Source organism: Brachionichthys hirsutus, chromosome 8, assembly GCF_040956055.1.
Source record: "Brachionichthys hirsutus isolate HB-005 chromosome 8, CSIRO-AGI_Bhir_v1, whole genome shotgun sequence".
In the NCBI taxonomy this organism is placed as follows: Eukaryota; Metazoa; Chordata; class Actinopteri; order Lophiiformes; family Brachionichthyidae; genus Brachionichthys; species Brachionichthys hirsutus.
This window is the reverse complement of record NC_090904.1, coordinates 12,792,502-12,802,945: the sequence shown is the minus strand read 5'-3', so window position 1 is coordinate 12,802,945 and position 10,444 is coordinate 12,792,502. Positions and strand designations below refer to the sequence as shown.

Sequence of the window (10,444 nt, the reverse complement as noted above, 5' to 3'; positions counted from 1 at the left end):
CGCCAAGCAGCTCATTCCCCTCCGAACTGGATTTACACCGTCCACACGGTGATCTGGATCATCACCAAAAGGGTCTAAATTGTTCTCCGTATCTTTATACACCAACCATCAAAAGTGAATCGGAGTTGATGTGTATTTGGAAGAGATTTTTTAATGACACAAACCTTCTCATGTCATCACACCCTAAAGGCAATATTCTCGTAGTCTGACCCTCATAATATGAATCTTCGACCAAAAAACATTCCTAAAGCTTGGTCTCCATTGTATCTGCCAGTGGGTTGGATCCTCTGCAGAGAGTGATGCCGTTAAACTCCTTGGAGATCTCCAGTATGGTCTTCCCTTTAGTCTCGGGCAGGAAGAGGACGTTGTAAAGGCAACCCAGCAAGCACACGCAGGCAAACAGCACGAAGCAGTACGAGTCCAGGGCATTCTGGGAAACCAAAGACGACGATGAATCAGCAGAGTAACAGTTGATGCTGCTTGAAAGTGCTGAGATGTGATGACATATGTCTTAAATTATGATTCTGATCATAGATAATAACTAAAAATATATATATATTCATTGTTACTTGGTTCAAATATAACCAATGTCATAATGATCAGTTAAATATAGTAAACAGCATTGCAATAAAACACTACTTATCTGCCATAGAAACTGATTTATTACCTCCACCAAGGAGGCTGTTTTTGACTATGTTTGTTTGTTTGTTTGTTTGTTTGTTAGCAGGATTATGGACAAACCGCTGGTAGGATTTTGATGAGAAAAAAAATCTGAAGATGGATCTTGGTCTAATTTAGATCCCAAAAATTCATATCTTGTAAAATATGAATTTAATTCACTCACCAATAATCACAGTCTTAAAGGAGTCAAATATGAACTATCATGAAAAAAATGTCTTCTGGATCTGATCCAGATCGAGGTCAGGAAAAAGATATTACATTTTAATATTGAAAACTCCATTTATGGATTCAAGAATCAGTTAAAAATCAACTCTGATTCACTTTTACTTTTCATGGTTGATGTATAAAGATCCTAGAACCTTTTGACGATGATCCAGATCACCATGTGGACGGTGTAAATCCAATTACAGGGGAATGAGCTGCTTGGTGGAGGTCTGTGCTCTCTGAGTGTTTTTCTAGTTGTACATTATTTTGTGTGTTGCTTCATGATCTTCGTCGTACTCACGATAAGGAATGGAAAGAAGAAGCCTTGCACACCGAAAAAAAACCAGCGGCCGATCCCCTGGAGGACGAATGCTGCCTTTCGATCCGATTGGAGGAAGATCTCGCTCATCAGAGCGGCCATAGCTCCACCTGATATCACAAATAATACATACAAACAAGATTTATGTGCGGAAGAGGAATTATTGAATTTACCCCCCCCCCCCCCCCCCCCCCCCCTCAGTGGCGTAAAGAACGTACCAGGTCCAACGATGAAGAAGATGATGTTGGCTGCCATGAAACTAACAACAACGTATGGAGCCCAGTGGCTAGAAAGCTGCATGAAGAAGATTTGGCGTGTGGATAACAATAGAATCGGCTTTAATCTATTTTCGATTTGTTGGACTGCAGACGTCGTGAACAATCTAAAGCGTGAGTGACCTGAAAATGACCTTGAAACAGTCTGTGAAGAGGAAACGGAGAGATTAGGCAGGATTACCGTCACGTTGAGCAAAACAACGACAACCACCCAGCTGGCCGCCATGGCACTATAGCCCCCCCAGAACATCAGCTTCCTCCCGACGCGTTCAATCACCAGTCCCTGAAAGAAAGAAAGAAAGAAAGAAAGAAAGAAAGAAAGAAGAATTGTTGTTGCTGATCATTACAAATCTCGTTATTACCCTCGCCGAAGAGGAGGCGAGGGTATTGCAATTGGGTCCGTTTGTCTGTCTGTCTGTCTGTTTGTCTGTCCGAGCGCATAACTCAAAAACTAGTAACCCAATCGACTTGAAATGTTTACACAAGCAAGGTTCTGTCCGTGGCTCGGTCCTCCCCGAGAATGGCGTTGATCCGGATCTGGGTCCAGATTCTAGAATTATTTTTACATCTGGAATTGTGCCTGTGCTGTAAACTGCCACTTTAAGAGGGAGGGACACGAATGGCATGATGGGAAAAAGAGTCCAGAAGGAGTCTTGTAGTACGTTCCGGAGCAGCAAGCTAGAGCAGGTTTGGCCCCTCTGATCCGGAAGCCCTGTTTACTGTCTCACAAGATCCAATAGTCTATTGGAGGCGAGGGTCTGCAATCTCTGATTGTCTTTCTAGTTGTCTTTCTAGTTCTAGTTGGCAATACTTTACAGCCAGAGTAAAGATTATCTGTAAAGAAGAATGACTCATCACCATCCTGCCCATCCCCCACTGGATATTGTCACCTCTGACAAGCAGGTGATGCATTCACCCGTGAAGTGACTCGACACTGTGTCGGTAACACATTACTAAACTAAAGACGGTGGGAAATCTATCAGAGTGCGCTGCTGAGGCAGAAACGAGTCTTTCAAAAAAAAAAAGTGACTTTTTCATTTCTTTAAATGTTTTTTTATTCATTAGATGTATGAAAAAGAGCTTCATTATTTACCTTAGTGACTGTAAGGAGGTGCAATAGAAGCAGCCCCGCTTTTAAAGGGCTGGCTTTGGATAGAACTGGTCTAGTATTCCCTGAAAATGTCATCAACATCCATTTGCAACTTTTTTGAGTTATGTTGCTAACAGACAGACAGAGAGACAGACGGATAAATGCCGGTAAAAATATAATGTCCTTGGCGGAGGTAAAAAAAAAAAAAAAAACACAGCATTTCCTGTTTCCACACGAAAAGGCCAGAACGCCAGGGAAGAGCTCCGGAACAGAACGATTGTGTTACTCACAGCAAAGAACGAGGCCGTGATCTCAGCCAGTCCGAAGCCAACCATGACGTAGCGGATCTTGTCTGGCGGTATTCCTGCACTCTGGAAGATGTCAAAGGAGAAGATGCTGACCTAGGAAGGAGAGAAACCTTGGTTTGAGAGGATCTCGCCGCTGTTTGGATGCTAGAATTAGCACAAACGAAAAGACATTTCCGTTCTCACTGTAGGCATGCCGCACATCTGGTTGCAGAGGGTGATGACGAGCAAGGACAAGAGCTGCCAGCGGACAGAACCGTCCCCCAGGAGCTGCAGGGGGCTTTTCCTCGGGGCTGCATCGATGGCCGCCTGTTCAGCCAACATCTCATCCATATCGTCTTTGTAGTCGCCTTGGCCCCACAGACTCTGCAGAGCTGAGATGTGAAAGCCCAAAAAAAGGCAAACTCGTTTAAAAAAAAAAAAGGACTTTAGGGGGGGTAAAGGTTCTTATATATACCGACCTTTTCTGCAAGCAATGTCATCGCCTTTCTCTATGAACAGGTATCTGGGAGCCTCGGGAAGAAAAGGCAGGACAATAATTTGAAGCAGTGCGAACGCTGCAGGAACGCAGAGGACGACGTTCCACAGGTGTTCCCGGCCGAGGATTTCACTGGTGAAAACGGAGCAAGACAGTAAAAAAAAAAAAACGAGCCCCGTTTCAGCCGAAAGCAACCGCCGCCTCGTTCTTACCTGAGTCCAAAGAACTGTCCAGACAGTTTTCCAAGTGATTGGAAGGTCACCGAGGTGACGGTGACGAAGCCTCTTAACCTGATGGGTGAGATCTCTCCCAGGTACATTAAATGGATGGTCTGTCCCAAACCTGTTCACGACAGGAAGTGCACAACGCTGATTACTCAGGAGTCTCGTGTTCGCTGATGAAGCGTCGCGTCGCATGGAACGTGTCTGACCTGCCGTGCAGCCGTACAGAATCCTCGCCGCTATGATCATTTCATACGATTCGGCGTATTTACTCGTCAGCATGATCCCCGATCCAATCAGTGCAAGAACGCTGTTGAAGATCGACGTTTTTTTTCTGATGGAGGGAATACATCACTTTAAATTCTGTTTGGATCTCCAGGACAGAAAGCTGGGTTCAGACGGTCTCCTTCACCTTCCCAGTTTGCTGGCGATAAATTGGAAAACGAGGACACCGATGATCCCCCCGACGGAAAACATGGACACAATGAGGGACCAGATCACGGTGACCGTCTGCGGAGGCGCAGACTCTTGGTATCTGGTGTGCCAACTGCTGTTGATGAAGCTCCTTATAAACTGAAATTAAGAAGCATCACACAGGGGAGAAACACTTTCTAAAATCTACCGGCGGCCGAAAACGAAGGAGAGAGAAAGAGAGAGAGAGGTGAAGCGCCATAGAACTGCATGAAAGCTGATGTATCTCACCGATGAGGGAGAACTCAGGCTGGTGACGTGGAAGCCACAATGAAAGCTTCCCCCAAATCCCAAAGCGAAGATGAGCAACAACGCGTGGCCCCGAGTCTACGGAGTAGAGCGAACGATGGAAATAGTACCTTTTTATTTATTTAACATAGATATATTTGTAAAATTACACAAAGTAGATTTCAGTATGCTGTGTCCTAATAGTTTAGGGTATTTTTTTAAGTATAATAAAAATGTATACTATCTAAACATTTTAACAAACTATCTCAGAGAAGGAAATGATTTGGCACAGAGAATACAATGAATCCTCCTTCTAAAGGACAGACCAATCAGTGTGCAGCTTTATAAATTAATTCATACTGTCCTTTTCTCCATCAAAGTCAGACTCAAGGGAATTTAGGAATAATTGGTGTCCTGTTGGCTCATATTACTGCGCATGAAAAATGTCATATAAACTACACTGATGCATAAAGTACAACGTTAAATGACTCAGCAGTTTCACAGCAGAGTGTGAAAACGGAGGTTTAATGTCTTACTTGAGGTCCAACATCATCAACAACAACCTTAATATAATTAGTATATCTTATACATTATATACAATATACATGGTTGCATTGTACATGTAGTGAAATTTAATTGACTGTTAAACTCTTATATTTAAAGATTACCTACCAGTTGCTGCCACAAAGATTCCATTCTGTCTTTGCAGACCTTACGGCTTTCTAATGCCGTGGACTCTGTTCGGGTTTTCAGGTTGGTAATCATTGATGTTTCAAAAAGACAAGATCAAGGAAAAAAGGGACAGACTAGGGCAGGCATAGGCAAACCCAGGCCCGGGGGCCATATGCGGCCCGTTGGTCTTTTTAATCCGGCCCGCCAAACTTCTCCAAAGTATATCATTAAATAAAATTGTATCATAATTAAACCTCATTCATTTGACCTTTTCCCTGCAATGCTACCTGTAAAAGGCCAAATCCTTTCATGCAATAGCTTTCATGTGTCATTTATATTAGCTCACACAAATACTCCATCCATATGTTCTTGGTCCGGCCCATCTGTCAAATTTTAGAACCAATCGTGGCCCGCGAGTCAAAAAGTTTGCCCACCCCTGGACTAGGGGGACCTGCAAACTCCGGACAGATAGGATTTCGAACCCGAGGCGACCGCGCTAACCACTACGCCATCCTGCCCTTGGTAAGATATTAACAGAATGAAAGGTTATTGGTGAAGATGGATGACTTTTATGGTTTTGTTAATAAGAATAATTTGAATGACATTTCCTCTGATGTGATGAATAATCTTATTCTTACTTAGGGGTAACTAAATACTAAGTTAACAAAAAGTATAATTCCTCTTTACTCCCTTTTTCATATGTTTTGTTTATGTTCTATGACTCGTTTCATGTTTGTTTCCTTTTGCCAGATTTATTCTGATATCCATTTTGATTGTCTTTCTGTGTTTTGCATAATTGTTATGTTGACATATTCGAAACAAACAAACAAACAAACATACCTGGCAGCCCCCTTTCACAGGCCGCCTTACTAATAACCCATAAAAACCTTACAGATCAACGAGCAGTCCGTAAATAACTTAAAACTGTAACGTGGAATGGAAATGTGGCACAGCTGTAATTCACCAATATGTCCAACAGAGGGCAGCCAATTATATTGTGTCTACTGGACGCTCGGCTCGTGTCTCCTCTTGTTCCGCCTCTCTTACTGACGTTCCGACGGAAGAGCCTTTATGCAGTTTTCCGTAGTCATCGTTAACTCGTCGCGACGCGTAGTAAACGGAGAAGGCGTTCAGTTTGAGCCTGCACTTTGCGCTAAAAATGCCGCTAGAGAACCTAGAAGAAGAGGGTCTGCCCAAGAACCCCGACCTGAGGATAGCACAGCTCAAGTTTCTGCTCACGATGGACGGTCACAGACAGGATGCTAAAGTGAAGACCGAGCTAATGGACGCTATCAAAGCTAACAGTGAGTTAGCATAGCATAGCACAGCATAGCACCGTGCTGTAACTGTGGCCTGGGCAATTACAATATAAATTGTTATGGTTGGTGTTAATGTGCGCAGATACAGTTGTAGTTTGTGTGTACATGCATTTAAATGCATATAATAACGCATATTACATGGGTTCATCGAGCTAGCTAACGTCAGCTAGCTGGGAGAGCACTATTCTGACAAAGGATGCTAGATAAACTGCAATTCGAGAAATTCTTAATTTTAAGGTTTCTTATGTGACTTTTCATTGCGTGACGGAGACGCGGCTACACAAGTCGATTTAATAGCTGGACGTAAAATCAATTTAAAACATCTTATACGCGACGTATTGTTGTTTGTTCCAAATGCTAACGGTCTTTAATTCTCTCTGTTTAAAGATATGGCGCCTTATTATGAAGGTTTGTGTAAAGATCTGAAGTGGCCGCTGGACGGTGACCTGTTGAGCAAAATGAAAAAGGCTAATGAGGAGGAACTGAAGCGGCTCGATGATGTTCTGGAAGACGCCGAGAAGAATCTGGGAGAGAGCGAGATCCGGGATGCGATGATGGCCAAAGCGGAATACCTGATCCGAATAGGAGACAAGGTGCCTGATCTTTGACAATCAACACTTACAGCACAGGCTTTTATTGTTTTCATAATTTATTTTCCTGTCAGTTGTGAAAATGTTGTGTGTTAAATTATTCTATTTTGAATTCAATATGTATTGCAAAGGAAATATTATTGACCTTTATTCAAACAATGATCGGTGATTTGGAAAGGGCTGCAACATTTGTCTCTACAAATCCAAACTGAAATCTGTTGGCATATTTTTAGGAGGAGCACTCAGTGATTGATGATGATGAATATATTTATTGGATATAATGTTAGAGTACAAGTACAGTCACACAGTAGCATGTATTACAGTACAAATACAGTCAAACATCCTGCCTAAGAGGAGCATTTCAAAAAAGCCCTTGCGGTCTTGTTTCCGTTGAAAGTCCTTAGTACATAAATCATCGACATTTAACAATACAAATAAAACTAATGAGTTAAAAGTGTCGATGGAGGGATTAGGCTGCTCTTGTGATGGATGGTCATCTTGTCCCAACCATAACACGCATGGTAGCTTCGCTAAACGTCTCAAAAATAATAAGCTGTTGTGTCTGTGGGTAGTTTGAATTTTCCAGAGCAATATTCGCCACGCTAAGCAAATTATTTGTGTCCGCAGGAGAACGCCCTCACCGCCTTCAGGAAGACCTACGACAAGACGGTGGCTCTGGGTCACCGACTCGATATCGTCTTCTACCTCCTGAGAATCGGCCTCTTCTACATGGACAGCGACCTCATCACGCGCAACTCCGAGAAAGCAAAGAGGTAGAGATTCTTGTGTCCTCCCATAGTCTCATTAGCCATCCACGTGCTGACCTCCATCTCCACAGCCTGATAGAGGAGGGCGGTGACTGGGACCGCAGGAATCGCCTGAAGGTCTACCAGGGCCTCTACTGCGTGGCCATCAGGGACTTCAAACAAGCTGCTGAGCTCTTCCTCGACACGGTTTCCACCTTCACCTCCTATGAGCTCATGGATTACAAGACCTTTGTCACCTACACCGTTTACGTCTGCATGATCGCCCTCAAGAGGCCCGACCTCCGTGAAAAGGTGGGAGACTTTTGAAGCATGTCCTTGAAGTATATATACATATGCAGTATTTGTACAGGATTTGGGGAAAAAACCCATCCTGCAGGTTGTGTAAATTGGGATTGTGTACGCTACGGCATGTTTTCTTCTTCAGGTAATTAAGGGAGCAGAAATCTTGGAGGTGTTGCACGGTCTGCCCTCCATTCGCCAGTATCTGTTCTCCCTCTACGAGTGCCGGTATTCTGTCTTCTTCCAGTCTCTGGGTGAGGAAGACTTGTTCTGTCTGAACCGGTTCCTTCTGGATTGTTTTTGTCTTTGCCGAGTGTTTCACACACCACGGAACTTCAGTAATGGAACTTGGTTTTGTGTCACAGCGACGGTGGAACAGGAGATGAAGAAGGACTGGCTCTTCGCACCACACTATCGCTACTACGTGAGGGAGATGAGGATCCAGGCCTACGGGCAGCTGCTCGAGTCCTACCGATCCCTCACCTTGGGCTACATGGCTGAGGCCTTTGGCGTCAGCACAGAGTTCATCGACCAGTAAGTCTGATTTATGTTTGGCGGGACGTTCCTTGATTGAGATTTAAAAATAAGAACCCAAATTCAGACTTTTTTTTGTTTAAACAAGGATCAAGATTTTACAAACTTGCATCTGTCCGTCATAAAAGCCGTCACAACTTGGGCTTTGATCTATTTAACTGAACCGCATTGTCTCTGTCTTCAGGGAACTTTCCCGATTCATCGCCGCAGGCCGCCTCCACTGTAAAATTGATAAAGTGAATGAGATTGTGGAAACTAATAGGTAATGTTTTTTTTCTATACAACTTATTTTGGATAATTAGAGAAAGACAAGTCTGGAAAAAAAATGTTTTTCCTCTCATTTTCAGACCTGATAGCAAAAACTGGCAGTACCAGGAAACCATCAAAAAAGGCGACTTGCTGCTCAACAGAGTCCAGAAGTTGTCTCGAGTTATCAACATGTAACCACGGAGACCAGAGACAGAACGGGGGGGCTCGCATCATTTTTTCTGTAGCTCGTCTGACAGTGACTTCTGTTGTGTGTATATAATAAAAGTTGTTAAACCGTTTGGACGGCATTCCGCTCTGTTGTAGGAACGAGGCGGAGACATCGTTTCATATAAATAGCAGTATAAATTATTTTATTTACAGAAACTTGTTACAAAACAAATATACTATACAATCTTTTTTTCTTTAAATATTAATTCTAACCTATCTTTTCCATGAATTACATAGCAGCCAATACACAAGTCCAGCTGAAAAAGATTTTTGATAATGAATACAAAAACAAAATCTATACACGCTTTTACATAGCATGAACGGTAGATTCATATTTTTTCCTCCGCAACACGAGCTGTTCTCTCACTTTTCACATTCCAAGTCTATGGTGCTTAAAAAAATAAAAAATAAAAGCATCCTTGCAGTGTTTCCTACTGGAATCAAAGCCAAGATGTCAGTGTAGTTTGAGGGTAAACAAAACACTTGACTTAAAAGTTTAGACGTACAAACCCCAGTAAACCAGAGGGGGCTGAAGCCACACACTGAGACTAGCACACTGGAAAAGCTGGACAAATCCGACCCCTCCCCAAAAGGAAAACACAATACTTAAGTGTTCTAGAATGGGCCGCTGACGAGCTCGGGTTTCACCACATTTAGGGTTCTTAGGCAGAAAAAGAAATTCACTCCTAAACACTTCGAACATTCAAGTAAGGTGAAACAACCCAACGAATACTGTCAAGACAGTCGGGGTGACACAAATTCAGGCACTTTCTTAATTTGATATTTCTTGTCAAAGCTGTGATTCAAATTACTCGTTTGGCAACAAACCGCTCCGCTCTCTCTCCTCCTCGACAATTGCTCAGATCCCTTCAGCCATTTTACAAAAGACGAGTTCCAATTGTGAAATGTGTTTCAGGTCTATAAGGTGTTTGACTGAAGCGTCCGCAAGAACCGCTGCCGACAACGGACAGAGCTTCCAGCCGCAGGACAGTTCCCCCCAAAAAATCACAGGCTAATTGGGTCATAGTGGAACGTCTCCTTTGTTCGTATCGATTCATAGGCAACGTAAAATGTCGTATAAAAAAAAGCACAAGTGATTGAGACCTTGAAAGTGAATAAAGGTATCCTGTCGGACAGACGTGCTACAGTGGCGACACTTCCTCTTTGTTCCGTTAAAGGTTTTCAGTACACGATTCATGAGATGCTTCAGCTTCTACATTATAGGCATATTGCATTATATAGACCTGGCAGTGAACCACTAACATCTGATTTTCTCTTGTTACTAAATAAATGACTTTTTTCTAAAATTGTACCAAAAAATTCCAGCGTGTACGAAAAATGCCTGTGCAAAAATACATATATCGCTATTTACAATTTGTTAACAAAATACGTATTCTCAAATATTGGATACTTCAACACTCGTTTGATGCGTAGGCTACAAGAAGAAGAGGAGGAAAAAAAAAAAACGAGCTTAATTAAGAATCTCTTTTTGAAAAATCGCCTCCCGCTTTTCCCACCATCTTGACATCAGGGG

At 42.8% G+C, this 10,444-nt stretch overlaps 2 protein-coding genes across 2 annotated transcripts; one reads left to right on the top strand and one right to left on the bottom strand.

The window, feature by feature from the left end:
• Positions 1 to 244: 244 nt before the first annotated feature.
• On the bottom strand, positions 245 to 4,971 carry slc2a9l1 (solute carrier family 2 member 9, like 1). The gene is made up of 12 exons (XM_068742905.1): positions 4,945 to 4,971; positions 4,276 to 4,371; positions 3,986 to 4,146; positions 3,783 to 3,907; positions 3,565 to 3,694; positions 3,336 to 3,484; positions 3,061 to 3,248; positions 2,860 to 2,970; positions 1,661 to 1,762; positions 1,423 to 1,498; positions 1,187 to 1,314; positions 245 to 430 (listed from the first exon to the last, which is right to left on the bottom strand). Exons 1-12 carry the CDS (start codon positions 4,966 to 4,968, stop codon positions 245 to 247), a joined length of 1,476 nt encoding a protein of 491 aa, XP_068599006.1. The 5' UTR covers positions 4,969 to 4,971.
• A 1,021-nt stretch (positions 4,972 to 5,992) lies between these two features.
• On the top strand, positions 5,993 to 8,981 carry psmd6 (proteasome 26S subunit, non-ATPase 6). The gene is made up of 8 exons (XM_068742433.1): positions 5,993 to 6,248; positions 6,651 to 6,856; positions 7,481 to 7,626; positions 7,692 to 7,911; positions 8,045 to 8,153; positions 8,265 to 8,433; positions 8,618 to 8,695; positions 8,781 to 8,981. The coding sequence occupies exons 1-8, from the start codon at positions 6,104 to 6,106 to the stop codon at positions 8,875 to 8,877; spliced, it is 1,170 nt and encodes a 389-aa protein (XP_068598534.1). The 5' UTR covers positions 5,993 to 6,103; the 3' UTR covers positions 8,878 to 8,981.
• The last annotated feature ends 1,463 nt before the right edge of the window (positions 8,982 to 10,444 follow it).

Excerpts from the sequence above, each read along its gene's own strand:
- slc2a9l1 (XM_068742905.1), bottom strand. The coding sequence starts at position 4,968 with ATGGAATCTTTGTGGCAGCAACTG. Across the intron at positions 4,372-4,944 it reads AATCTTTGTGGCAGCAACTG|ACTCGGGGCCACGCGTTGTT; the intron begins GTAGGTAATCTT and ends TCTACTCCGTAG. Across the intron at positions 4,147-4,275 it reads GCCTGAGTTCTCCCTCATCG|TTTATAAGGAGCTTCATCAA; the intron begins GTGAGATACATC and ends TCTTAATTTCAG.
- psmd6 (XM_068742433.1), top strand. The coding sequence starts at position 6,104 with ATGCCGCTAGAGAACCTAGAAGAAGAGGGTCTGCCCAAGAACCCCGAC. Across the intron at positions 7,912-8,044 it reads GGCCCGACCTCCGTGAAAAG|GTAATTAAGGGAGCAGAAAT; the intron begins GTGGGAGACTTT and ends TTTCTTCTTCAG. Across the intron at positions 8,154-8,264 it reads TGTCTTCTTCCAGTCTCTGG|CGACGGTGGAACAGGAGATG; the intron begins GTGAGGAAGACT and ends TTTGTGTCACAG.